The sequence below is a fragment of the Halichoerus grypus genome, chromosome 5 (genome assembly GCF_964656455.1).
Source record: "Halichoerus grypus chromosome 5, mHalGry1.hap1.1, whole genome shotgun sequence".
In the NCBI taxonomy this organism is placed as follows: Eukaryota; Metazoa; Chordata; class Mammalia; order Carnivora; family Phocidae; genus Halichoerus; species Halichoerus grypus.
In genome coordinates this window covers 85,983,648-86,009,655 of record NC_135716.1, presented here as the reverse complement: position 1 = coordinate 86,009,655, position 26,008 = coordinate 85,983,648, and the positions used below count along the sequence as shown (strand labels likewise).

At 49.6% G+C, this 26,008-nt stretch overlaps 2 protein-coding genes across 3 annotated transcripts in view; both read left to right on the top strand.

The window, feature by feature from the left end:
* VPS45 (vacuolar protein sorting 45 homolog) overlaps positions 1 to 4,894 on the top strand; it is a 64,977-nt gene extending 60,083 nt beyond the window's left edge. For both annotated transcript variants that reach the window (XM_036098373.2, XM_036098372.2), the window contains one exon: positions 4,250 to 4,894. In XM_036098373.2, coding sequence (XP_035954266.1) covers positions 4,250 to 4,337 — 88 coding nt within the window. In that variant the 3' untranslated portion in view covers positions 4,338 to 4,894. The remainder of the gene's footprint in view (positions 1 to 4,249) is intronic.
* A 5,048-nt stretch (positions 4,895 to 9,942) lies between these two features.
* Positions 9,943 to 18,761, top strand: PLEKHO1 (pleckstrin homology domain containing O1). Its single transcript, XM_036098377.2, has 6 exons — positions 9,943 to 10,151; positions 10,724 to 10,870; positions 15,419 to 15,559; positions 16,259 to 16,363; positions 16,739 to 16,840; positions 17,937 to 18,761. The coding sequence occupies exons 1-6, from the start codon at positions 10,122 to 10,124 to the stop codon at positions 18,639 to 18,641; spliced, it is 1,230 nt and encodes a 409-aa protein (XP_035954270.1). The 5' UTR covers positions 9,943 to 10,121; the 3' UTR covers positions 18,642 to 18,761.
* The last annotated feature ends 7,247 nt before the right edge of the window (positions 18,762 to 26,008 follow it).

The window sequence follows — 26,008 nt, the reverse complement described above, 5'->3', positions numbered from 1 at the left end:
CAGTGCTCTGGGCTGTTAAACGCTCCATCATATCCTTCTCTCTCACCCACTCCTATGTTGCAGCATCTCCAGCTAAGTGTTTGGCTGTAATTAGAAGATTATTACTCCATTAACACAAATATTTGGGGGGTTTTTTCTCATTATTTTCCACGAAGTCTTTTTCTAGGCTCCCACTTCCTGTAAATTCTATTCATTTTGTTTCATTTACCACTTCACATTCGATTCTAGCTTCCTTTGGTGTCTTTGGTTTTTTATTATGAAGAAACTCATAACTTCTGTCTGTGGAATAGAGTGAAAAAAAGAGGAAGATATAAGTGATTAGATAGATAGATAGATAGATATAGTCTTATACAGCTTTGTTTAGAAGCACAGTTGTTCAACCAATTACTTTAGTAATTACAATCTAAAATCCTTTGAGTGTTAGTCTCCAGTTCCTTACCAAAGACTGAAAAGTGAAGAAACTCTTTTTCCAGTGCATGATACAAGAGTTTTTGAGGTTGACTTTTTTTTTTTTTAAGATTTATTTATATATTTGAGAGAGTGCGTGCGCATATGGGCGCAAGTTGGGAGAGAGGGGGAGAGAATCTCAAACAGACTCCCCCACTGAGCGCGGAGCCAGACCAGGATCAGTCTCAGGACCAATGCAATCATGACCTGAGCCAAAATCATGAGTCAGACGCTTCACCGACTGAGCCCCCCAGGTGACCCTTGGGGTTGACTTTTTAAAATCAGGTCTCTTGGGGCGCCTGGGTGGCTCAGTTGGTGCAGTGGTGGACTCTTGATTTTGGCTCAGATCATGATTTCAGGGTTGTGAGATCGAGCCCCACATCAGGCTCCATGTTGGGCACCTGCTTAAGATTCTCTCCCTTTCCCTCTGCCTCTCCCCACCTCTAAGTAAATAAATTAATAAAATAAAATAAAATCAGGGCTTTTTCTCTGCCCACATGGCTTCTCTCCATAAAGTTGTGAATGATGACAGCACAAACCAAGACAAGCAGTAGCATTAATCCCCTCCGTTAGCTCCTGGTACCATCTTTGTTTATATGTTGTCTCACATTGAGTTGTGATTGTGTATCTGTCTCTAAGAGTCCCTTAAAGGTAGGAAGCATAACAAGTGTTCCTTTGTACACCTAGCTCAGTGCCTGCTTGATAATGAATGTTCAGTAAAACACTTGTTAAATTGAACTGAGCTGAATTGAATTAGATTATGATATCACAGGAGAAGGGAATTTTTGAGTTTGCTTCTCAAGTGAAATTGATTTAAAACAAAGCTAGATCCGAGGATCATAGGGGAAGAGAGGGAAAACCGAATGGGAAGAAATCAGAGAGGGAGACAAACCGTGAGAGACTCTTGACTGTGGGAAACAAACTGAGGGTTGTGGAAGGGAGGTAGATGGGGGGATGGGGTAACTGGGTGGTGGGCATTAAGGAGGGCACGTGATCTGATGAGCACTGATTGTTATATGCAACTAATGAATCAATGAACACTATATCAAAAACTAATGATATACTATATGTCGGCTAATTGAATTTAAATAAATCTCTATATGCAAAAAAAAAAGCTAGAAAACAAAAATCATTCTTTTGTTGTTGTTTTTAAACATAGTCAAAATTTGGGGTATAGATACCAATATGTTCATCGCCCATAATTTTGAAAGCATTCTGCTGTGACTCATCAAAGTCCTCAAATAGATACTTTTTAGAAAGTCACAATGGCCCTAGGAAACAAAATTAGACTTGGCAAATATAAATAGTATTTTCTCTTTGCAGTCAAGAATGTGGGGTCTTGTTGATACACAGAGGAGGAGCTTGAAGTATAATTTCAGTTAAGTTACTTCTTTCCTTTGCACTGGTTGCAGAGTCTGAAGCGAAGCAAAGATCACCTGATAAATTCCTGTAGGGTTTCCCAGCACATTTGTTTCATTCTTACTATAAGTCACTGATCAAAGACTTCTTGTGTTATCTTTCAGAAAAGCAATGCTGCCTCATGACACTTGTTTTCTGCCCTCCAAGTGTCTCCAGTCCAACTGGCCAAAAGCCCAGGCCAGACAGAGGTGCCTGGATTTCAGTAGGGGAATAAATAAATTTAGCTTCTACTCCTTTCCCTCTACTTCATCATTTTTTTTCTTTTGCAAAGGAGTTTGGAATTTAAATCCTCCAAGTCCAGAATCTGCCAGGTCTAAAACTGCAAAACGATGGCAATGATAAGGTACCTGGTCACCCCTCTAACCCTCCCTACAGATCTGGCTCCTGAGAGTGACTGCGGCACACTTACCATACTGCCCCCAAACGCCTGTATCATAGCGAAGGCTCTCTTGCCAATGTGTAGCTATTTTATCTTTTTTTTTTAAGACTTTATTTATTTGAGAGAGAGAGAGAGAGTGAGCAGGAGGAAGAGGGAGAGAGAATTTGAAACAGACTCCAAGCTGAGTGCAGAGCCCAGCTCGGGGCTCGATCCCACGACCGCAAGATCATGACCTGAGCCGAAACCAAGAGTTGGTGCTTAACCGACTGCACCACCCAGGCACCCCCATGCATAGCTATCTTGATGAGCTCATTTATTCAGTACACCATTATTGGGTCCCTACTAGATATCAGCCTATGTGCTAAGCCCTGCAGATCCAAGCTGAAGAAGGCCTAGACCTGCCCTGAGCAGCTCACCGTCTAGTGTGGCAGCAATAATAGAGAGGGTACCTGGTGAAGAACAACACGGAGCCCAAATAGCAGTAGAACAGTGAGGGTTATAGTGATGGGAGGGATCCATGCAGCCTGAAGACGTTTGAGAAGTCTTCACAGAAAAGGTGACTTTTAATCGTCAGCCTTAAAGGATAAAAAGGATTTCATCAAAGAAGGGCTGTCTGTCGTTTCAGACACAGGACAGAAGAGCACAGCATACAGGTGGGAAAGCTCAGGCGGTGTTTAGGGGAGAGCAAATGGCTGGACGCTGCTGGGTGGACAAGCGGCACTGTGCGTGGGGCCCAAGGGCGCAGGTTCCAGGGCCTGGGTTTGAATCCCAGCTAAGCCACTTACTGGCTGTGGTGAACTTGGCAAGTCACTTCACCTCTATAGCTTGGTTTCGTCATCTCTCAAATGAGAATAATAGCATCTACTTCACACATACATATACACATACACATGTGGCTTAAAACGGTCCTCAGAACAAAATAAATACAAGTATTAGTTATTATGAGGATACATTATGAAGGGCCTTGAATTTTAATCTGTACATTGTTCTGTAAGCAAAGAAAGGTTTTATTTTTTTTATTTTATTTTATTATGTTAATCACCATACATTACATCATTAGTTTTTGTTGTAGTGTTCCGTGATTCATTGTTTGCGTATAACACCCAGTGCTCCATTCAATACGTGTCGGAAGGGAAAAATGAAGGGGGGGAAATCAGAGGGGGAGATGAACCATGAGAGACTATGGACTCTGAGAAACAAACTGAGGGTTCTAGAGGGGAGGGGGTGGGGGGATGGGTTAGCCTGGTGATGGGTATTAAAAAGAAAGGTTTTAAGGCTGATGAGGTGAAAGTATGCAATGGGATATCATCTGTGTTTTAGAAAATCAACTCTGGTGCCACTTTGCAGAGTCCCCTAGCTGCAGAGGAGACTAGAGGCACAGTCCATGTTCTGAGGCCATTTTAAGAGTCAAATAAGAGGTGCTGATGTAACACAGTTCTCAATTAATACGGTAGCCTTGCCCTTAAAAATTCTGGGTTCTGGGGCACCTGGGGGACTCAGTCAGTTAAGCGTCAGACTCTTGATTTCAGCTCAGGTCATGATCTCAGGGTCATGAGATCCAGCCCCGCATCAGGATCCACACTCAGCATGGAGTCTGCTTGAGATTTTTCCCCCTCCCTCCACCTCCTTTTCTACTCCTCTCGCCACTTGTGCTCTCTCTTCTAGATAGATAGATAGATAGATAGATAGATAGATAGATAGATAGATAGATAAAATTAAAAAAAAAAAAAACTGGGTTCCTAACTAGAAATTTCAAATTGGAAACTCAGTCTTAACAGATCTTCCAGTTAGTGAGAACCCTGGGGAAGAGCACTAAGGGGCGCTCCTTCTAGTCCGGATGTTTGAGCGTTCAACTGATGCTCCTCTTCTGCACCCAAATAGCAGACCAGTACTCCTTGCATACTAATCATGCCATCCTTTAGCCAGTTACATGTCATGGGCGAGATACTCTGTTTTTGGAGATGCTTTTTTTTTCCTTTGTGTAACCTCAAATCTACTGCTCAGTTTCCTAGAGGAAGTTCTGGCTTCTGGACTGCACAGCCGAAGCAGGGAGAGCTCTCAAGTTCCATCGAGGTCAGCAAGCAGAAGATGAAATGGTGATGGCGAGGTGAAGAGAATGGCGCGACTTCCCCTCTAGGCTCTGTGCAGGCCTTCCTTGCTGGCCAGAGGTGTTGGAGAAGAGCCTTGGGTTTTGTGCTTGTCGTTATAACCCATCTCCAAGTAGCCTGCTAATTCCTGAACTGTTGGCACAGACACCAAGACTCCCAGTGATGAGTTGAGAATAAGTCTATGCCCATCCCAACCCACTTTTCTCATGGTTTCCATATTAAATAAACAGATATATTCCTTGTATTTGACAGCACAATCACTTCAGTTTCTGATGAATTCTGTTGGGATCGTACTTAAGAAAAGGGGTATCAGAGCTCAGAGGAGTTTAAAAAGTAATCATCTGATGCACACGCTACACATCCTCTCTTCTCTTGACCCCTTTTACTTTTCATTAACCACATTCCTGCACACCTCATTTTTTGAAAACTCATCATGTTTCTGTAAAGAACCATCCAAAAATTGTTCCTACATTGCAGTTTTTTGTGGCACTGAGAAACCATGGATGACTACAATAAAAATCCATTTTGTGAAAAGATACAAGTTTTTATTTCTTTGGGGTTAATAACTATTTATGGGAATTCATGAGACGAGGCATGAGCTGGCTTTACACCAAACATAGAGAAGGCATTGCTTCTATCCAAAGGATATTTAAAGTATGTCAAGGCAAATGATAAATTCTGGTGTCAATTTCGATTCTCTTGAAAGCAGTGGAAAGTGGTGATGTCGCTAATGCCAGGAAGTTATGGCATCCTTGAATCATAGCAAAAACACCACAGCACAATCCTGCCCTGGTTCTCTGTAAGTCCTTTATATATTTTTTAACCTTCTTTTTATGTTGAACATAAAATATTCTCTAGCCTCAGATAGCCTAAGTTCCAGTCTGTCACAGTTATCAGGCTTTGGGAATGCTATTTAGTCTCCTTGTGGCTCAGTGTCCTCATCTGTAAAATAAGAGAATAGGGGCACCTGAGTGGCTCAGTCAGTTAAGCAGCCAACTCTTGATTTTAGCTTAGGTCACGATCTCAGGGTCGTGAGATTGAGCCCTGAATTGGGCTCCGTGCTCAGTGGGGAGTCGGCTTCTCTCTCTCCCACTCTCTCTCCATCCCTCTCCCTCTGCCCCTCTCCCCGCTTGCCCACTCTGTCTCTAAAATAAATAAATCTTTTGAAAAAATGAGAGTAATAAAGTACCATCCTCATAGGATTATAAGAATTTGATAATACATATAAAGCACTTAGAACATTGCAAACACTAATAATAGACAATAAGATTGATTCCTGTCTCCAACCTGGGGATACAAAATCACTATACAGAAAGATCGGATTCCTGTCAACCCTCCCACTGCACTAATCAGCAGCTCAAGAAATAAGGGAAAAAATGAAGGTCATTCTATCCATCTCCCTTTTCCCCATTCCCTCTCCCTTTTCTCCGTTGTTTCTTTAACTCATACTCATGTGAAGCCCTAAGACTGTGTCCATATTTTAGCTAAGAGCTAAGATCTAAATTCCTTTTTTTTTTTTTTTTTGTGGGTCATTTTTAGGTACATTTTTACAAATTTTTCCCTTTTTTATAATAAAAAAGTGAGACTGCCTTCACTTGGGGACACATTATTTTAATTGCAGCATTTTATGAGTTACATAGTTTTTTCAAATAAACAGAAACCTCCCTCCAAGCAGGATTACCTGTGCTTCCCTTCCTCTTGGCAAGATAACTCTTTGGAATAAGAATAATAAGAACAGAGACTTTTCGGGGTGCCTGGGTGGCTCAGTCGGTTAAGCAACCAACTCTTGATTTCAGCTCAGGTCATGATCTCAGGGTGGAGGCATCGAGCCCTGCCTTGGGCTCCCTGCTCATCGGGGAGTCCGCTTGAGATTCTCTGCCTCTCCCTCTGCCCCTCCCCCCACACTCACCCTCCCTTGCTCACTCGCTCTAAAATAAATCTTTTTTAAAAAAGGAAAAAAAGGAACAGAGACTTTTCTTATATCATTCCTCCTATTATTTGCCTGCTTCCATTGTGCCTACTCAACTAACAATACCAAGAAATCTAAAAAGTGAGCCTTACCCTCAGGATGTTTGATGCCAGAAGTTGGCATTTCTTTATTAAGGATCAAAGACTTACATACATTTTTTAATAATTTTTTAAGTATTTTTTTAGAGACAGAGAACCCGGGCATGCACGCGTGTGAGTTGCGGGGAGGGGCAGAGGGAGAGGGAGAGAATCCCAAGCAGACTGCACAGCCGGCGCGGAGCCCAACTCGGGCACGATTTCACGACCTGAGATCATGACCTGAGCCAAAGTCAAGAGTCCGGTGCTTAACCAACTGAGCCATCCAGATGCCCCAAAGACTTACATTTTTACTTAAGATTTACAGAACTGATTACATTATCCGTGGCTCTTTATCTTTACCCTTTAAAAACAGCATTTCCCTTGAAGTCTCATGTGCTTTTAATGACCTCTCTTCCACAGATTGAAATGCCCTAGTCAAATGTCCCATTTACTCTACAAAGCCGAGGCACTGTTTTTAGCTAACCAACTGTTTGGACAGCAGTTTTTGCACGGTAAACTTGCAAGCAGCAACTCACAATCCTTATCGCTGATAGCTCCTTCCTTCCTCCCTTGCTTGGAGTGGCTTTTAAAACAGTCAATTGAAGAGTAAAGTTGCTGGCAGGTGTGTCTTACCCACGGTGATGCTAGGAGGGAGGTAACCCCATCACAAGTCCTCCCAGTATCTTCTCCACCAAAGAGAAACATTGGCTTGAGTCATCTTTGTGGTTCGTGTGTACGATGGTGTCAAGCCCACTGAGGAGACAGTGCTATGACAATGTGTAAAAGCACCCATAAATTCTCACTCAGATTTCTCACTTAAGAATTGGTATTTGGAAATAGTCCTAAATCCAAAATCCCAATTCAGGTGCCATGATGTTCACCTGGTGAGAGAGAAGTGAGCTGAGGAATAGGCCCGGGAGGAGTATGGCCCAGGGAAAGAGGTGTGAGTAACAGGACCCCGGGAGGCCAAGTGAGGGCAGGTAGAGGCAGGACAGTAAGACGAGACAGTGCAGCAGTGCAGGTTAGTGAGAGAGAAACCCAGAGATTTATGTAACATCTTACGGAGCAAATAGGAAAGGTTCTCCAGCCCACATGCATCTGTTCTGGAATCTGAAAATTACTTTGGAGGGTTTTGATTTTTTAGCAGTCCCTCTGTCTGATGTTCCACAAAGTTCCAGCACGAGGACCCCACTACCTTGCATACAGCAGACACTCAAGTATTTGTTGACTTTTGAATGGAGGACAAAGGAAGAAGATGGGGCAAATGAATCTCGTCTCCCATAAGCCAGAATCTATTTAAACTGGAAATCCAAACTGCTCTCATCTGCCTGGCCAGCAAGCCCTCAAAAGAGCATGCCTGCTACTTTTTCCTCACCAGTACACTGGGACATTTTGCTTCCTTATTTATGAAGACATCCTGGATTTTCTCATTCTTTTTAAACAGAGAGTGAGAAATAGAGATGGTGGAAGGGGAGAGGAGGGTGTGTGTGTATGTGTGTGTGTGTGTGTGTGTGTGTGTGTGTGTACACAAAGCCTAAACAGTGGACTGGAGTCAGAACACCTGGATTCTAATCCATTTAGCCAGTAACTTTGTAAATATGGCCAAGTCGATTGAGTTGCCATGCAGTTTACTCATTTTCCAAATGGGAATAATATTTATTCCATATACCTCACAAGGTGGCACTAAAGATTTAAAGAAATTATATCTGAGAGCATTTTGAAACGATAAATTTCTGTATCAATCTAAAATAGAGGAATTAATTACTGTGGTAAATGGAAAGAGGTTAAGAGGAATATTGTTGGATTAGGAGGACAGGGGGAGGCTGGGAAAAGAGAAAAGCCCCTCCTTCATCTGACAGATGCCAGAAAAAGCCAAGGCCACCCCATTCCTCAAACCACAAAATTGGTCAATACTTTCTTTTATCTTGAGACATCTCCAGAAAAAAAGAGTTCTTCCTTTTCCCGGCTCTTGTGTGCCAGGGATTTGTATTCATTTTTTGGTTATTGCATGTCTACCATATGCCAGGCAATGTGTTTGTTAGCTTATTATTGTTCAATAATTAGCCCTAGAGGACAATACTTGCAAATTTTTGTAGGACTTCGACAGGTGATCTCCTATATCCCACTAACTTTCCTTGTTGATGGAATTGGCAGCTCATCCCTCACCATTTAATATGGCGAGGAACAGAGTTCTAACGAAATTCAGTGACTTGGGGCGCCTGAGTGGCTCAGTGGGTTAAGCTGAGTTTCTGCTCAGGTCATGATTTCAGGGTTGTAAGATGGAGCCCCGCCTGGGGCTCTGAGCTCAGTGCGGAGTCTGCTTGTCCCTCTCCCTCTGCTCCTATCTCTCTCTCTCAAATAAAATCTAAAATTTATATTTAAAAAAGAAGAAGAAGAAAGAAATTCAGTGACTTGACCAAAGGCCACAAAGTCGTGATGATGAAACTAGTACCCAAACCTGGGTTTCCTGACTCCCCACCTCCCCTTAAATCTGTATTGGAAAAAAATGAAGTTACGAAGATGTTGTTCTGTAAGCTCTGAAGGAGATCTGGTGTGGGAGGCATCAGCAGAGGTTTCCCCCAGTCAGGGCATCCTCTGGGCATGGAGCCCTTCCCTCCACTGGACTCGGATGGATGTTTCCAGGTCAGTGCAGCAGGAAGATATACCCAGGTAATAGGAAGTTTAAGCCTCACCTGGAGCTTGTATTCAAAGCCACATGGTACTGTGGACAATGGCTTTGGAGACAGAGCAATCTACTCCTGCCAGTACTTAGCGTGTGTGTCTGCATATCCCTCGGCCATCCTGAGTCTCACTTTTCTCTACGTGCAATGGAGCTCATACGTATATCCACTTCATACTCAGGAGGCTCAAAGAAGGCCTGAGGCTTGGTAAACTGGTAGCAATGTGGATTACTATGAACTCCACTCCCCCCGCGTGCCCCACACACCAATACCCCCGTCCTCCGGGAACATAAAACTTTTCCCCAGCACCTGACCTACCCAGGCCACTCTCTCTACCACCCAAGGAGTGTGAATTCCAGATGCCGGTTCTCGGTAAGGCGGGCGCCCTCCCACCTCCCGCTCTTGTTTTTGTTTTTGTGTTGGGAGGGAGACGATCTCGATCTAGGTTATTTCGGTCTTCCTGAACCTCTCTCCATTATCCGTTCCAGCCGCCTCCGCGGGCTGTCTGGGCAGGTCCGGCGGGTCGGTGTCTCGGGCTCCACCCCCGGCTCCAGCCGCAGGTGCGAGCGTGGGTCCCGCGGACCACCCCCCGCCCCGTCCCCCGCCCCGGGAGCCGCTCTCCGGCTGGGTTTAGGTCTGTCTTCTTCACCCTCAGCGAGTCAGAAACAAAGGAGGGGGGTGGGGGAGCGCACCATCTCCGGCTCCGCGATTCGCCCTTTATTCTGAACTCGCAACGTCAGCGGGCCGGCGGATGGAACCGCGGGGCGCGGGCCGGGCCGCCCACAGCGCGCCGGGCCGGGGAGCTGGCGGCGGGGGCGCGCGGGGGCCCGGGCCGCGTGGGCGCCGGGATGGAGGGCGCCGAGGGGCGGGGAGCGGGCGTGCGTGTGTGTGCGAGTGCGAGGGAGGCCGGCCTTTAGTGTAACCGGAGCTACAAAGAAGGGGAGAGTCCGGGCGAGGGAGGGAGGAGCGGCGGCGGCGGCGCCGGGGGCAGCTCCGCCAGCCGGCCCCTTCCCCCCGCGCCCGCGCCCGCGCCCACCCGGAATGATGAAGAAGAACAATTCCACCAAGAGGGTGAGTGCGCCCGCGCCCGCCGCCGGCCGCTCCGAGGACCCCGGCCCCGCGGCCCCGGCGCCGCCGGGGGAGGGGGGGGGCTTTTGTGTGCGGACTTGGGTCGGGGGCTCGGACTTGGCTCACTTTCCGCCCGCCCCCGGCGCCCCCTCCCCCGGGCGGCCGGCTGCCGCCTGCGTGCGCGCTGCAGCGGCCCCGAGACAATGAGAAATAAAATAAAATGCCGTTAATCCCGGCGCGGCGGGGACCGAGGCTGCGGGAGGGGGCGGGGGACCTGGCGGCCAGCCCGAGGCCACCCTCCGCCCAGGCCGGCCCCGGCCCCTTCCTCTCGCACTTGGAGTTGTTGATGTGGGGGAAGCGGGAGGGCAGCGGTGGGGAGAGAGTTGCCCCGAGTGAAAACCTTCCGAGGAGCGGGGCGCGAACGCGGGGCGCCCTGAGTCCAGCCTCTGGGGGGTGGGGGGCGGTCACGGGAAAGCCGGCGAGAGGGCAGCCGAGGGGGGTCGTGAGGGCCGGAATGAGACGAGGACAAGGCGATAGCCACCTAACCGGAAGGTTCTGCTCTTGCCCTGGGGCAGGGGCTTCAGGATGGCAACCAGCCGTCCGCACCGCCTGAGAAGGTCGGCTGGGTCCGGAAATTCTGCGGGAAAGGGATTTTCAGGGAGATTTGGAAAAACCGTTATGTGGTGCTGAAGGGGGACCAGCTGTACATCTCTGAGAAGGAGGTAGGTGCCCTCTGCCTCCGCTGTCCCTGCGTCCTCACATTCCCCGTTTTGTCCCTCCACAGGGGACTCACCTACCTCCGCCTCCCGCTTCCCTCACCCCCCCCCATTTTGTTCCAAAAGCAAGTTCAGCAATTCGGTGGGTCTCTACCCCTGTCAGATCTGCAGAGAAAGGTCACCCTTTCTCCAGAAGACCCGAGTTAGAATTCCAAGTGGAGCGTGCATTTTACTTAATGATTTTTCTTGGCAAACACCTTTCTGACAACGACGACGACCCCCCCTCCCAAGGTGTCCCAAAAGTTCTAAGTGTCCCCTGCTGCCCCCTACCCTATCCTGGCAGCTAGCTGGAGGTAGGATTTTTTTTTTTTTTTCCTTTGCCACGGCTGCTGAAAAACTCTGCTTAGCTTCTTCTTCACCCCTTCCTGTGCCCCTGCTCCCAGCCAGGGGACCTCCTCGGTCCTGTCTCTCGCAGGGGGGCATATGCGGGTCATATCACAGCTGCAGCTGCCCCAGTCACAGAAAACACGTACACAACCCTGGGTCAGTCTCATATGACCTCAGGCAGAGTATCTATGAGTGGCAGTTATTTCTGTTGAAGCCAACGTTCCTAACCTGTATGCTTCCCACTCCATTAAAAAAAGAAGAAGCAGCAAGGAACCCATTCTCCACCCTCTTCATAACTTCCCCCAGTTGTATCAGAAAGGAGACAAATGGAGTCAGGAACCCCTGTCCGTCCCTGGGTAGTTAAAATGAAAACCACAGTCGGCATTCAGAACCTGAGCCCAGATCACCGAACCCACAGTCTTCTCCCTTTTATCTCTATTTCTTGAGATCAGTAACACCTGAGAAACTGACATTGCCTTCCGTGAATTGGAAGTCATTCCAGTCCCCTACTTCTGAGACTGTGTCCGCATTAGGCTAGGACACTGTCCTGTGCTCCCCTGGTTGGGTGGCCCTTCCTCCCCCAATCCTGTGCCCCCCCACCCAGCCTAACTGGGAAGTCCACCCGGAGTTCTAACCTCTTCTGCTTTCTGCAGTAGACTATATTTAGGTAAATAAATCCTTTTATGGTATTGAAACAGACACATGCGCTGTCCTAGAGAAAGTATTCATCTGAACAGAACGTGTACCTAGGCAAGTAGGGGAGAGCTGAGCTGTGCCCGGGCCCGAGCCATCCCTCTTCTGGGTGTTTCGACCTGACTATTTACACCAGGCCGGGAACTTGGTGATGGAGGGCGGTGGGAGAAGACTTTGACAGCAGGATTTCTTCTTAAGGGCCACCTCTACCCAATCCCAAATCCTATAGAAGGTTTTTCCACAGTTTGCTGGCTTTCCAGTTTAAAAAATAATAATAATAAGCAAGTGTCAAAGGGTATCTCCTGTCTTCCCAGAACTTCATAATGGCAGGAAACTCTGGTGAGCAATCAGGGAGAACTTCCCACACGTCAGAGGGGAACCATGAGAACAGTGAAAGGGTAGAAGGAACAAGACATCTTTTCTTGTTTGTATTTGTCCAAAGAAAAGAGTCTGGGAGCGAAAGAGCGTGCTTCCTCCCTGTTTGTGGATGAAGGAGTACAGAGACAGGGGGAAGGCTCGAATGACCTCAGCCTCCAAGGCTTGGTGTCCTGTGAGTCAGGAGCATCTGACTGGTCATGGGGCCCGCTGCCCCCTGCTGAGAAGGGCGCAGGAGAAGTGGGGACAAGCCTACTGTTACTCCTCTTCTTTGGAGCCCGTTTCCATGCTACGGCAGGCCTGGGCTAAGGGTGAAGCTGACAGAGGACTCTGGGCTCTATTCTGTCCACTTCCCACAAGCTCCAGAGCTAATAGGTTCAAGATTTTTTTTTTAAATGCAAAGTATAATGTTTGTAATTTATGTGTTAACGCAAGAATATCCCTAACCCTCTCCCCTCGAATTTTCAAGTCTTTTTTTGTTACCTCTCCTCATAAAGGCAGGGTCTCCCACCACCACCTCCATCAAAGAAATCCTTCTGTATTTGTTGTTATTAATCATTTTCCTCATTCTCAGTCAAAGGGCACCCTATGATCATGGGGTTGATGTATAGGAACAGGAACTAGATCTTAGGAGATCTCCTGGTAGAGGAAATTGGGTTCAGGGCATCTTTTTTAGCAAGGGAAAATCCCTTTCTGTGGGCCCAGGGGAAAGGAAGGGCTAGCTTTGGAAGATGGGTAGTTATCAATGAGACTTTGGGACAAGGGTCTCGGAGCTGTCCATCTTCTGTGGGACTGGAATCTACTCGTCCCGCCGTTTGTCTTGCCCTTTCTCCTACCACTGCCCTCTCGAGGCCTAACCTCTGTCACTGTCTCCTTCCTGGAGCTCCTTGTCAGCGTGTCTGAGGCAGAATACCCCCCTCCCTTCCCTTCCCTTCTCCCTTCCCTTCCCTTCCCTTCCTGAAAGGAAAGCAGAACAAGTAAGTCTCCTCCCCTGGCTCCATACCCACACCCAGCACTTTCCTCTCTGAGTCCTGGAGGCTGCTGATAGTCTCAAGACTGAGGAAGAAGGACAGGAGGGCTGATGCATCATCCTCCCTCCCTGCCCCACATTTCCGGGAATTGTTCTCAGACACCCCTTGCCAACACCTTCTCCGCTCCCATCCACAAGCCTCCCGGGCCTCTGGTCACTTAGCAGCCCCAAGCCGGGGAGCCCTGGAAGGGGAAAGCCGTGGCGGAGGCACGCCGGGCCAACACAAACAGGCAGATGTATGAGCAGCCATTGACCCCAGCGAGGCTGTGTGATGAGCCCTCCGCCTCTGTGTCAGCCCCTGGCCCCAGCGGCGAGTCCGAAGGACAGGCAGATGCAAGACCAGAGATGGGCTGGGGAGTGGAAGAGAGACTCACTCCCCCACCTCAAGGCTGCTGAGAACCAGGGGAATAGATGAAGTCACCTGCAAGCACACAGTTCCTAGTTCGCGCTTGAGAAACAGTTCCAGTCAGGGAGGGTGGGTGTCCTCCAAGGGAGACAGGAGACTACTTTTATCTGTTTGTTTAGTTTTGACAAGACAAGCACTGGCGCTCTTCATCTCTCGTTCCCAGGGTCTTCCGAGCCCAGGCTCAAATGGTAGAGGGCGAAAGGGCTTTCTAATCACAGGCTGCTCGTCTGGGCCGGCGACTAAGTCCCTCTCCTCTTGTAAGCCAGAACAATCCATGAGCCACAGCTTCAGAGTCCCAGGCCTGTGGGGAACACCTCAGTGGAGAGGAGAAACAACGGAGAGGTTTCCACGAGACCTCGGCAGGAGTATTACTGGAATTTGTTTTGTGGCACTCTACAAAGGCTGGTTGGGGTCAGAGGATGGAGAGAGAACTGTGGTCTCATGAGACGTTCGGCGGGAGGGTGAAGGGCCAAATGCTGGCTAACGCTGCGAAGGGTAGAACCAGGGTGCAAGAGAGACAGCACGAGCAGGAAGGGCTCAGTTTAGACACAAAGGAGAACCAGCTCTCAAAACTGGAACCATGGAGAGAAGTAGCAGAATACAAGTCTGAAATGTCCTCCAGGGACAGTGTAAGCGCATCTTTGTCTAGGGAGAGGTGGATGACTTAAATGGCTCTCGAAGCCTGCAAGGGCCAGGCCGGGTCATCTCAGGAGCTCGGAGGGCAGGAGTAGGGCAGGAACTATAGGTGTATTTTTCAGCTTGTCTGAGCAAACTCAGCACAGGGCACTGCTGTTTCTATGGTGCTGGAGCTCCCGAAATGAAGGAGGCCAATGACTCTCTTTAGAATAATATATATTTGAGGAGGGAGTCAGGTAAGAAAGCCTGGCTGGCTCAGTCAGTGGAGCCTGCGACTCTGGATCTTGGGGTTCTGAGTTTGAGCCCCATGTTGGGTGTAGAGATTACTTAAAAAAAATAATAAAACCTTAAAAAAAAAAAAAGCGACAGTGTAGGGAGTCAGTTCAGCGTCTGTCTTCGGCTCAGGTCATGATCCCAGGGTCCTGGGATTGAGCCCCGAATGCCTGCTTCTCCCTCTCCCTCTGCCACTCCCCCTGCTTGTGTTCTCTCTCTCTGACAAATAAATAAAATCTTTTTTAAAAAAATAAAATAAAGCAACAGTGTAAACATTTAATAAGATGGGGGAGACCAGAGGTAGCATTTGCCTGGAGACATCTGTGATGCTGACCCCGCTTTTATCTCCTCCCTCTGGATGATCAACAGCCACCCAGGTCTTTCTTTCTTCGGGATGATAGGATTAACCTATTAGCCGCCACATAAGCCGTGTCTTTTGAAGGACATAACGGGGGTCATAGTGAAGAGAGACATCCTGGGGCTCCGGAAACAGGAGCTGAGCCGAAGAGAGTGTGGATAAGGGGATAAGGGGCTTACATGGAAACCCACCTGAGGAGTCAGGGCTTGAGGGCTGCCCCAGGACCATGCCCACGCTCAGGCCTGTGTGGGCCTTGGGTCAGACAGCTCTCCTACCCTGTCCTCCCTCCCCTCTCCTTAGGCTCATCTTGCTTCCCAGAACCGGCCTAAATTAACAGTCTGGGGGAAGGCGTGAAGTCATCTTCTCCTCAGCACCTCACCTCTAACCCTCCCCTAGGTAAAAGATGAGAAAAATATTCAAGAGGTGTTTGACCTGAGTGACTATGAAAAGTGTGAAGAGCTCCGGAAATCCAAGAGCAGGAGCAAGAAAAATCATAGCAAGTTTACTCTTGCCCACTCCAAACAGCCCGGCAACACGGTATGTTTCTCCTGCCTCCTGGGCCCCTGGAACCGAGGCCACTTGCATGTCGGGGGCAGAGGACACCTTTGCCCTTCAGGTTCTCCCCCCCACTCTGGGCCCAGAGGCCCCGCACTTGCCCTCCTGCCAGCTTCTGTTATTTAACCTGAGAATAATGTGGCCATTGCCTTCCCTCCAGGCGAGCCAGCCTTTAAACTATCCAACCACAGAGATCAGCTCTCTCTCTCTCTCTCTCTGTCTCTCTCTCACACACACAGGCACACATACATCATACACTCTTGGAAGAAAATCACTTTTCCCTGTACCCTGATAGGTGAAGTTCTGAATCTAATTTCTCTTGTCTGAGGGGACTCAGGGAAGTTCCTGTCACTTTCTGTTTACTCAGACGTTAAAGATCTTTATTTTAGTACCTGTCCTTTATTATCTATCAAACCTCCTGTAATTATCTCCAATGACGTAGTAATATCCATCACCCTTCCTAGCTCTTCCTTGGTCATTTCTAAAACAACCTCTAAGCTGTGGCATCTTCTAGGACTAGAGGCTGGTTTCCTTAGGTTGTGGATGACTCTGGAAGCAGAATCTCTCTCCTTCTAGGAGCTGGGTCTAAGAGAATGAGATGATAATTCCTTATTTCTTCACCCTTCCTAGTGAGGCACCAACCCTAAAACGCTGGCTGAACCAAGAATCTTCCCCTCACAGGCTCCCAACCTGATCTTCCTGGCCGTGAGTCCAGAAGAGAAGGAATCATGGATCAATGCCCTCAACTCTGCTATCACCAGAGCCAAGAACCGCATCTTGGATGAGGTCAGGGGGGCTCATGTGGAGGGGAGGAGCACCAGGGCAGAGGCAGTACCCGTGACTCATGTAAAGGGGGAGGTTTGGGGGTGCACCCCACTTAACTTGCTACCCCCCATGAGCCGTACTTCTTTAGCTCCCTTTGAAAACCCCATTGTCCCACCTTCTGAGTCTTTCCGCCAACTCCTCTTTCCATGCTTTGGGGTGCCTGGGGCCAGCCTTGGAGCCCCCGCACATGCAGTAAAGGCCTTGCCCTTGGATTTTCTCAGAACCAGTCAATGGGTGGGTTTATTTCCCAGTCCAGGCATGTTCAGGCCACAGGGGATGCTGGGTTCAGGCCACAGTCTCTGAAGAGCGCCCATGACTCACAATGCATCTCTTCAGGTCACCGTTGAGGAGGACAGCTATCTCGCACACCCCACTCGAGACAGGGCAAAAATCCAACACTCCCGCCGCCCCCCAACTCGGGGACACCTGATGGCCGTGGTACGTAAGATTGTAAGAAAGTAAAACTTGTTGAAGGGCCAACTCCATGTGGGTCCATCTCAGACAAGAGTATTCAGCCCACCAGAGGCATTTGTGGTACCAAGGTCAAAGGCTCAGGAAGTCCCTGCACCCCGTCCCCCTGCCTGATTCCTCCAAATCAGAAATACTTACTTAGCACCTACTATGAGTTCAAAAGTCCTTGCCCTCAATAAATGTATCATTCTTGGTGGAAAATGAGATCTACCCACAAGGAAAGCGAACATAGAAGAGGTGAGTGCTGTCCCACGGAGTAGAAATTAACCGCACAGCGGTGGCATCAGGCCCTGCAGTCACTTCCAGGAGGAAGGATCACCGTGACCCCCCGCAACACACCGAGTGCTGGTTCCTCTCACTGTCCGAGCTCTCGGTCTCTAGAGAGAGAGGCAGTCAGGTATAGTAGAAAGAATACAGGCTTTGGAGTCAGACAGAACCAGGTTGTAACCTAGCTTTGCAGTTTCTCTCGACTCCCTCCCTGAGGCCGCTGGTCTTCAGCAGGAAAGGGGGCAGGCGCCATGCCTACCTTGAAGGGCTGCTGTGAGGAATGAATGACTGAAACAACATATATATCGATACACATGAGGTGCCGAATAGTACCTGTATTGTTTTGTATTATTGTAGTGTTCTGGAAATAGAACAAGTTTTACTTTAAGGCGCGGGGTTCTGAGCTCTAAAGGGCAGAGGCGGTTGGGGCGTAGGGTTCAGAGGACACAGATGGAAAAGGACAGCAGCTGTGCCATGCGGAGCATCCTGTGGGTGTCAAACCCGATTTGATGCTTAGAGTCCCCGAGACGGAGAAAAAAAGGCACTCTGCAGGAAGTTTATAGTAAAATGGAGAGTATGGGACACGAGCAGGAGAAGTTACTTTAAATCACAGAACAATAAGAGAAAAGTTCCAATCACTATCAAAGGAATGAGAAAATAGTAAGAAAGTCAAAGGGCTCAGTCAGGATGGAGGAGGAAAATGGCCAGTTTGCCTCTGTCTTTCCAACAGACAGTCACTCCTGAACCGCCTACTGATGGCAGTTCCCCCCTTCACCCCCACCCTCTCCTTCCCTAGGCTTCCACCTCTACCTCGGATGGGATGCTGACTTTGGACCTGATCCAGGAGGAAGACCCTTCCCCGGAGGAACCAGCCTCTTGCGCCGAGAACTTTCGCGTGGACCTGGACAAGTCTGTGGCCCATCTGGCCGGCAGCCGGCGGAGAGCAGACTCAGACCGCATCCAGCCCTCCTCAGACCGAGCCAGCGGCCTCCCCCGGGCTTGGGAAAAGCCAGACAAAGGGGCCACCTACACACCCCAGGCCCCCAAGAAGCTGAGCCCCGCAGAGAAGGGCCGCTGTGCCTCCTTGGAGGAGATCCTGTCTCAGCGGGATGCTGCCCCGGCCTGCACCCTCCAGCTGCGGGCCGGGGACCCCCCAGGCCTCGTTCCACCCCACCCGGGGCAGCTGTCCCGGATCCAGGACCTGGTCGCCAGGAAACTGGAGAAGACTCAGGAGCTGCTGACAGAGGTTCAGGGACTGGGAGATGGGAAGCGAAAGGCCAAGGACCCCCCGGGGTCTCCTCCTGACTCTGAGTCAGAGCAGCGGCTGCTGGAGACGGAGCGGCTGCTGGGAGAGGCGTCGTCGAACTGGAGCCAAGCAAAGAGGGTGCTGCAGGAAGTCAGGGAGCTGAGGGACCTGTACAGACAGATGGACCTGCAGACCCCCGACTCCCACCTCAGACCAGCCACGCAGCACAGTCAGTACCGGAAGAGCCTGATGTGAGCGAGGGGGACGGCGGCTGAACTTGGGGGGTGGGGTACGCGGACTCTTATCTCCAAGTGTTGCAGGATAAAGCTTTTTTATTTACCTCAGTCAAAAAAAGGAAAAAAAAAAACCCACAAACTCGTTGCTCTTGCTGCTGCCCAACCTTCCCCCCACCCCCGTTTCCTTCCTTATCCGTGGCTGTTTCTCTGCCACCTCAGTTGCCTCAGATTTGAGGGGGTGACCCCGACAGCAGTATTAAGAAGCTCTCACCTAGACGAAGAGAGGGGGGAATAAAGGCATAGTCTGGCCACTTACACACACCACCCCTCAGACACGGCAGGGAGCGTTCTGCTGCTCCCCAGGACACGCATAAGCCAAGTTTGCGGGGGAGGCTCTTTCGCTTCCATCCCATTCCAGGTTTTCAGTCTGAGGGTGAAGTTTCCGCTGTCCAGCTCTAGCCCCGGGGATATGGAAGCCACTGCCACCTGCGCACACAGAAGTGACATCTGTCCCGGGCCTGAGTAGGATTTGTGGGATCCCACCAGCCACACCAGCTTCTTGCTCATACCCTCTGATGAGCCTGAGCTGCCTGGCTACCTTGTTCGCCGTGTGTCTTCCCTTCATTTCCCCACCTTTCCCAACACCGACGCGAAGATCCAGTGCTGGACAGTTGGAATGGTGTGGTCCTTCGGTGGGGGGGGGCCCAGGGCAGGGGAACTAGGGGCGGCTGACCCCACAGAAGAACCGCACTAAGAACGAAACTGATTTGCAATGCAAGCTGGGCAGGATTGAGGGGAAAACCAAACGTGTGGCCAGGTTCCTCTTTTGGCCAAGCTAGGTTTCCTGTAGCCTCTCCCTCGCCTTCCTCAAACCCCTCTCCCGACACTCATCAGGCCCCGACTTCAGCAAAACATCTCTGTGCTCGTGCCACCGCCCTCCTGGCCAGGCTCCCTTGCATTCTTGTCAACGGTAGATCTCACACACTCATTCTGTTTTGTTTGCTTCTTCCCTCTGAAGTTCCTAAAATCAGATTAGCAACAGTGACAGGGGCCAGAGAAGGGTTGTGAAGGCAAGAGCTGAGTGGGTTTTGACAGGAAGGGGACAGAGAGCCTCACGAATCAACTAAAGGGGTTAGAAGCCACTTGGAAGTTTATGCACCCCTTGCTAGCCCCTTGACCCTCTTCCCTAGATCTCCTCTTGCTTCCAAGAGTCAAGACCTAGCGCTCCTCTTGGGGGTGAGAGGGGAGAACGTGGGGACAGAGGCCCGTTGGTGCTGGCGGTGAGGCTGCCCCAATGTGACATTCGGGAAGATGTGGTAGGAGGGAGGAAAGGAAAATCCCCTGGGGGGAGCGCAGACCCTTCAGTTCCCGATCTTCTGCTCTGACGTTACTTGCACATCCCAAGTAAGCACGATGGGGGATGTCTCCATGGAAGAGAGGTTCTTGCACCGTGCGATCCTGCAGGTTTTCCCCAGATCTAGCCTGCAGTTCTCTAAACAAGTCTCTTCCCCGAGGAATATGTATCCTACTTGAGTGAGGGAGACGACACCAGAGTGCCACCTGAATGTCCTGCCCAGGGTCTCCTGAGGCAGCAGGTGAGGAAATCTGGGTCCGCAGACTTGCCATCCTCCCGACAGGCCTCGCTCTCCTAAACTCACATGCTCAGTAGACCCACCTGTTGTCCAATCATGAAAATCAAGGTTAAAATATTTCCTTGTAGAAGTCCCCGCCTTCGTATTAATTTTATTTTACCAGCACTTTCCCTCTTCTTTTTCTTCCTGGTTGCTCCCACATAATGAAGAAAAAGACAAAAGCCGGAAGAACATGTCTGTCCCAAGGTGCCAATTCCCTGTGGCTGCCAGGGGGGCTAGAGGACACAGGGAGGCACTGGGAGGAGAAGGACAGGTGAGGGGAGCAGAAAAGAAAGATGGGGGGCCTCTGGGCGGGGAACTAAGGCCCAGGCCCCAGAACCAGGCCACAGGGGAGCGAAACGAGCCCAGCTTTGGAACCAGACAGATCTGGGTTCAGATTCCGACATTTTCCTTATGAGGCCCCAAGGCACCAGCTTTCCGACTGTCCGTTTTCTCGTCCGCAGCACGGAGAGTTCCTGTTGGGCGGGCGGGCGAAGGGGCCCGAGGGAAATGCCCGCCGCGGACACTCAGCAAACGCCTGCGGCGGCTGTGGCCAGGAGAACGACGCGCTGGGCTGGGGACAGCGCGGGCTAGGAGGCCTCGGGCCCGCGGTTGATCGCTGCCACTTAGTTGCAGTGCGGGAGCGCACTGAACCGCACGCCCCGCGCAGTGCCCGCGCCCTTTCTTCAAGGACAGGCAGCGCCAGGGACGGGGCTACGGCTGGAGATGGGGGGCCGCGGGGGGCGCTAGATCGCCTGTCCTCCGGAGGCGCGGGGGTCAGCACCAAGCCAGCCTTGCCCCTGGGACCCTGAAGGTGGGCGGACGGGAGGACAAGAGCACCGGGAGCCCAGCTTCCCCTCGCCCAGACCTCTCTCCCCGCATTCCATCAGCCCAATTTCTTCACCTGCCATTCTGCCTCCACTCCCTCCCAGTTGCTGGGTTCTGGGGTGAATGGGTAGATTGGGCAGGGGGCTGTGAGCCCACTCGCTTATTACACAGTTGCCAGTGGACCTGCTTCAGGATGTGTATTTTTTCTTCCTCGCCTTCCCTCTCCCACAGTTGTGCTATATTCCTTTCTTACACAAAGGAACTCCAAAAGGGAGACTCTTTTGGGAGGCCCTAGGCTGGGGAGATGGGGGAATCCAGGACGCAGAGTTGAAACGGGGTAAGGAGTGGAGACGGGTGAAGAACTAAATGCCATTGCATATTTCAGTGACCTTTTCCTCAACTTTGCCTGTTCCCCCGCACTCGCTTGTGAAGTAGCGGTCTGGGGGACAGGAGGAAAATGTCTGCGGTGTTGACCTGAAGAGCTGATGGGTTCCTGCGCATGCTATTTCGCAGAGCTGTAGGCTGTTTAGGGTAAGAAAAGCGGAGAACCCCACAAGTTTCTCTAAGTCCTGCTCCAGCCTTCAGAGAGCATGCCCTGCTGAGCCTGCAACTCTGACCCTAGCTCCCAGCCCCTCTGTCACCGGTATATTCTACCAAAACCATGCCCCCAAATCTCTCCCATTTCTACACCTCACAGGCAAGCGGGGGGCCCAGCCCCATTCCACGGCCCTCGAAGCTCGAAGCTCGGCTCCAGCCCCCTCCCCTTCTCACTCCCAGCCCCTGCTCGGTACAGTTCTCTTCCTCCTTTCTTCCAAGCTCCCAGTCTCCCAAGCACAGCAGCCAATCCCCAGCCTGCTCCGGAGCCACACCATATAAGGAGAGGTTGGAAAGAAACCCGAGTAAACGCGGGAGCAAATACAACACACACACACACACACACACACGCACACGCACGCCAGCACACTCGCGCCCCAAGAGTTTGAGCGCCTTTCTGCACGTGACCCTGTGTCTCTCCGTCTGTGTGTATGACACCAGTCTCACCGGTCCCTGTCCCTGGCTCACCCCACCCACAGAACCAGGAACCTGTTTGCTATTCCCCGCCTTTATTCACGCCCCCTGAGACCATCACTCCAACCAGTTGCCTCTGACCTAGATTTTCTGCACTAATCACAAGCCTAACGAGATCTAACAAACACCCAGCTTAGCACAGCTGAGACCCTTGAGGTCAATTAGTACAACCCAGCTCAGCTCAGGAAATGAGAGATGGAGCCAGAAACTCTTGTACATGCCTCAACCCAGCCCCAGCCCAGCCCCGGCCCAACCCCGCCCTGGAAGCAGGCAGGGGGAGAATGCAAAAATTAGCAGAACCAGTTTAAAAATAGGATCTTGGAGAGTTAACAAATGTGCGGAAAACTGCGTTAAGGTTGGAAAGAATACAGATTCCCAGCTCCTCCTAAGTTATCAGGAGGGTAGAGGTTGGTGCAGTGACGGGAACGAGGCGCATAAGGCAGTTTTCTCTTTCTTAAAGGACAATATGGAGAAGAGTAACTCCTAAAAGAGTGGGTAGCACTAGAATCTTGATCTGCACCCCAGTCTCCAACTCTTAATCCCTCTTCCTCTTTGCTTCCTGCTTTGGACAAGTTGGGGTGGTCTCCCCTGTGTTTCCAGCTGGTTTGGAATAACTCTGAAATCACCTCCTTCTTTCAGAAATGCTAGATTCAGCCTCACTCTTGCTTTCCCTTCTTCCAGATATTAAAACAATGAGAGCGAAGAGCCCCTTCTTCCCAAGAAACACAGAAAAGTGTAAAATAAAGGTGATCAGGTTTGGGTTAACAAAGTATTGTGACGACGCCCAATTACTGTCTTCTAGATGAAGGCTGAGAACAGCCAGGAGTGGTAGAATCGGGTTGCTCGTGCAGCTTTCCCACCTGGCAGGAATGCAACACAACAGAAAGAAGATGGAGCAGGGCAATGTGGTCCTCAGTTTCCTGGGTTCCTTTCTGTAGGTGGCAAAGCAAGGCAGTAGAATGCTTCCCCGTCCTCCGTCCTCTGCGTGCAGGCAAGCTGTCCTAACCTCATGCCTAGCCCTGGGGGCTCTATTGAGGTGGGAAGGGAAGGAGAAGCCTAGCGAAGTGCTCTCTGCCCGAGTGGGGAGGGGGACTTGGAGCCCTGGCAGGAACAGAAGGTTTCTCTCCCCCCCAGCCTCCCCCCAGCTCTGGCTGCAGTGGGCTGCACTCCGCTCACACCCTGCCCCATCCACAGTCCAAACTTACACAGCAACCAGGAACCGGGTGGGCAGGACAATTCACAAAAGCATCATAGACATGATATCCACACATATGTGGATGACTCCCAAATTCACTTTCCAGGCCCAGCCCGCCTCGGAGATCAAGGCGCGCACAGCCACGTGCCCTTGTGACATCTCTACTCCAGTGCCTAACAGGCGGCTTAAACTTAAATAAATGTGGAAAATCCTTAAATAATGGTCCTTGCTGAACGAGCCTCCTTCCATGCTCTTTTGCAATGTGAGTTTACTGGTCCTCTGCTCGAGAGACGTTGCTCTTTCTCCAACTGCCATTTGCATCTGGGTTTGCCTTGTAACTTGCTTCGACCAATAGAATGTGCCATTGTGTAGGTTCCAGAGTTTAGACCCTAAAAGGTCTTGCAGTTCCCTCACTGCATGTAAGAAGCCTGGGCTTCTTAAAATTCAGTTGCATATAAGAAGCTTGGACGAGCATTCTTGAAGATGTGAGACCACGTGGGGAAGAGGTCCGGAAACCGCATAGAATCATCCCAACATCCAAGCCTCCACACAAACATGGCTAAACACAGCACACCACGCAAGACCCGAAGACCAACTGTCCGATCAAACCACAGAATTGTGAGAAATGAATAAATCGTTGTTGTCTTAAGCCACTAAGTTTGGGGGTGATTTGCAATTCAGCAGTAGATACTGAAACAGAAATTGGTACGTGAAAGTGGAAGACGTCCATCATTAAAACCTAAAACACATGGCATTAGCGCTGGGCCCAGGGAGCAGACAGGCAAAAAGGGCAGGCAGCAAGAAAACCATTAGTACAGCTGGATGAGCAGGGAGGAAATTGCTATTGGATGCTCAGAGGAAAGGGTCATCTTTGCTATATAGCAGCGGAATAATTTATGAAACCGTCACCTGTGGTACTTGGAAAATAGAAAATGAACGTAATAAACTTGTTGGAGGTGGCTAAGGAGATTTCCAAGCAGAATGCTAACAATACCCATATGGAATCAGTTTGCAAGCAAAAGTTGAGGGAGAAATAAAAAAGAGAATGGAACAGTCTCCAGCCAGAAGAAACCGGAGAAACTGAAACCCCTGAGCACTGTTGGTAACAATGTAAAATGGTGCGTCCACTATGGAAAACAATATGGTGGTTCCTCCAAAAAATAAAAACAGAATTACCACATGATCCAGCAATCCCACTCCCAGTATATACCCAAAAGAATTGAAAGCAAGATCTTGAAGAGATACCTGCTCACCCACGTCTGTAACAGCATTATTCACAATGGGCCAGAGATGGAAGTAGTTCAAGTGTCCATCAAAGGATGAATGGATAAACAAAATGTGCTATATACATATAATGAAATAGTATTCAGCCTTTAAAAGGAAGGAAATCTGTCATATACTACAACATGAATGAACCTTGAGGACATTTTATTTTATTTTATTTTTTAAGTAGGCTCCATGCCCAGTGTGGAGCCCAACGCAAGAACCTTGAGGATATTTTGCTAAGTGAACTAAGCCAGACACACACACAAAAACCAAATACTGTATGATTCCACTTACATGAGGTATCTAAAGTAGTCAGATTCATAGAAACAGAAAGTAGAATGGTGGTTTCCAGGGGCTGGGGGGCAGGGGGAAATGGGGAGTTGTTGTTTCATGGGTACAGAGTTTCTGTATTGCAAGATGAGAAAGTTCTAGAGCTGGGTGCCCAACATTGTGGATATGCTTAACACTACTGAATTACACACTTAAAAATGGATAAGATGATAAATTTTATTATAGGTCTTTAAATCACAGTTAAATATAAAATGTTTTAAAGACACTTAAAAAACATCATGATCCCTTGCCCAGTTCCTACATCTGAAATTGTTTTCAGACCTGAAATCTACTGAATGAAAATGTGGATGAGTCCCCAGGAGGAAGGACCCTACAGCAAGTATATATTGTAATAATTCCACCAGTCCTTCTGGCAAAGGGCCTTAACAGCCATTTACTTGGGCAACTGTGAACCAGAGGAGGGGGTATCCAGTATGACATAGGGTCTGAAATGATCCTGATAGTGAGACCTGAAATTGTCATTGTGGACTGCTTGGTGGACTAGACTGATGGACTCCTGGCCCATCAAAATGGAGTCCTGGCTGAAGTCCATCTGAAGATGCTCCACGGGTCCATGGCCCCACCTGGTGGTCATTGCCCCATTCCTGTATGTGTAACTGGAACTGATTTTGGCTGTTGGGAAAGTCCCTATGTTGGGTCATTGGTCTATGTGACAAGAGCTATCACAGTGGGGAAGCTTCTGAAATTGTGCCTCTCTCCCCATTCTCACACCTCTAAAGCAATGTGGTAAATAAAAAACAATATCCCAAAACAAACTGGTGGTTGCCAGAGAGGAGGAGAGTTAGAGGGATGGGCAAAAAGGGTGAAGGGGTGTGTGGGGGTGGGGGGGTGGTATAGGCTTCCAATTATGGAATAAGTCATGGGGGTGAAAAGTACAGCACAGGGAATATAGTCAATGGTATTGTAATAGTGTTGTATGGTGACAGATGGCAGCTACCCTTGTGGTGAGCACAGCATACATACAGAGTTGTCCAATCACTATGTTGTATACTAAAACTCATGTAACATTGTGTCAACTACACTTCAATTTAAAATATGAGCTCCACC

Excerpts from the sequence above, each read along its gene's own strand:
- PLEKHO1 (XM_036098377.2), top strand. The coding sequence starts at position 10,122 with ATGATGAAGAAGAACAATTCCACCAAGAGG. Across the intron at positions 10,152-10,723 it reads AGAACAATTCCACCAAGAGG|GGGCTTCAGGATGGCAACCA; the intron begins GTGAGTGCGCCC and ends GCCCTGGGGCAG. Across the intron at positions 10,871-15,418 it reads TGTACATCTCTGAGAAGGAG|GTAAAAGATGAGAAAAATAT; the intron begins GTAGGTGCCCTC and ends ACCCTCCCCTAG.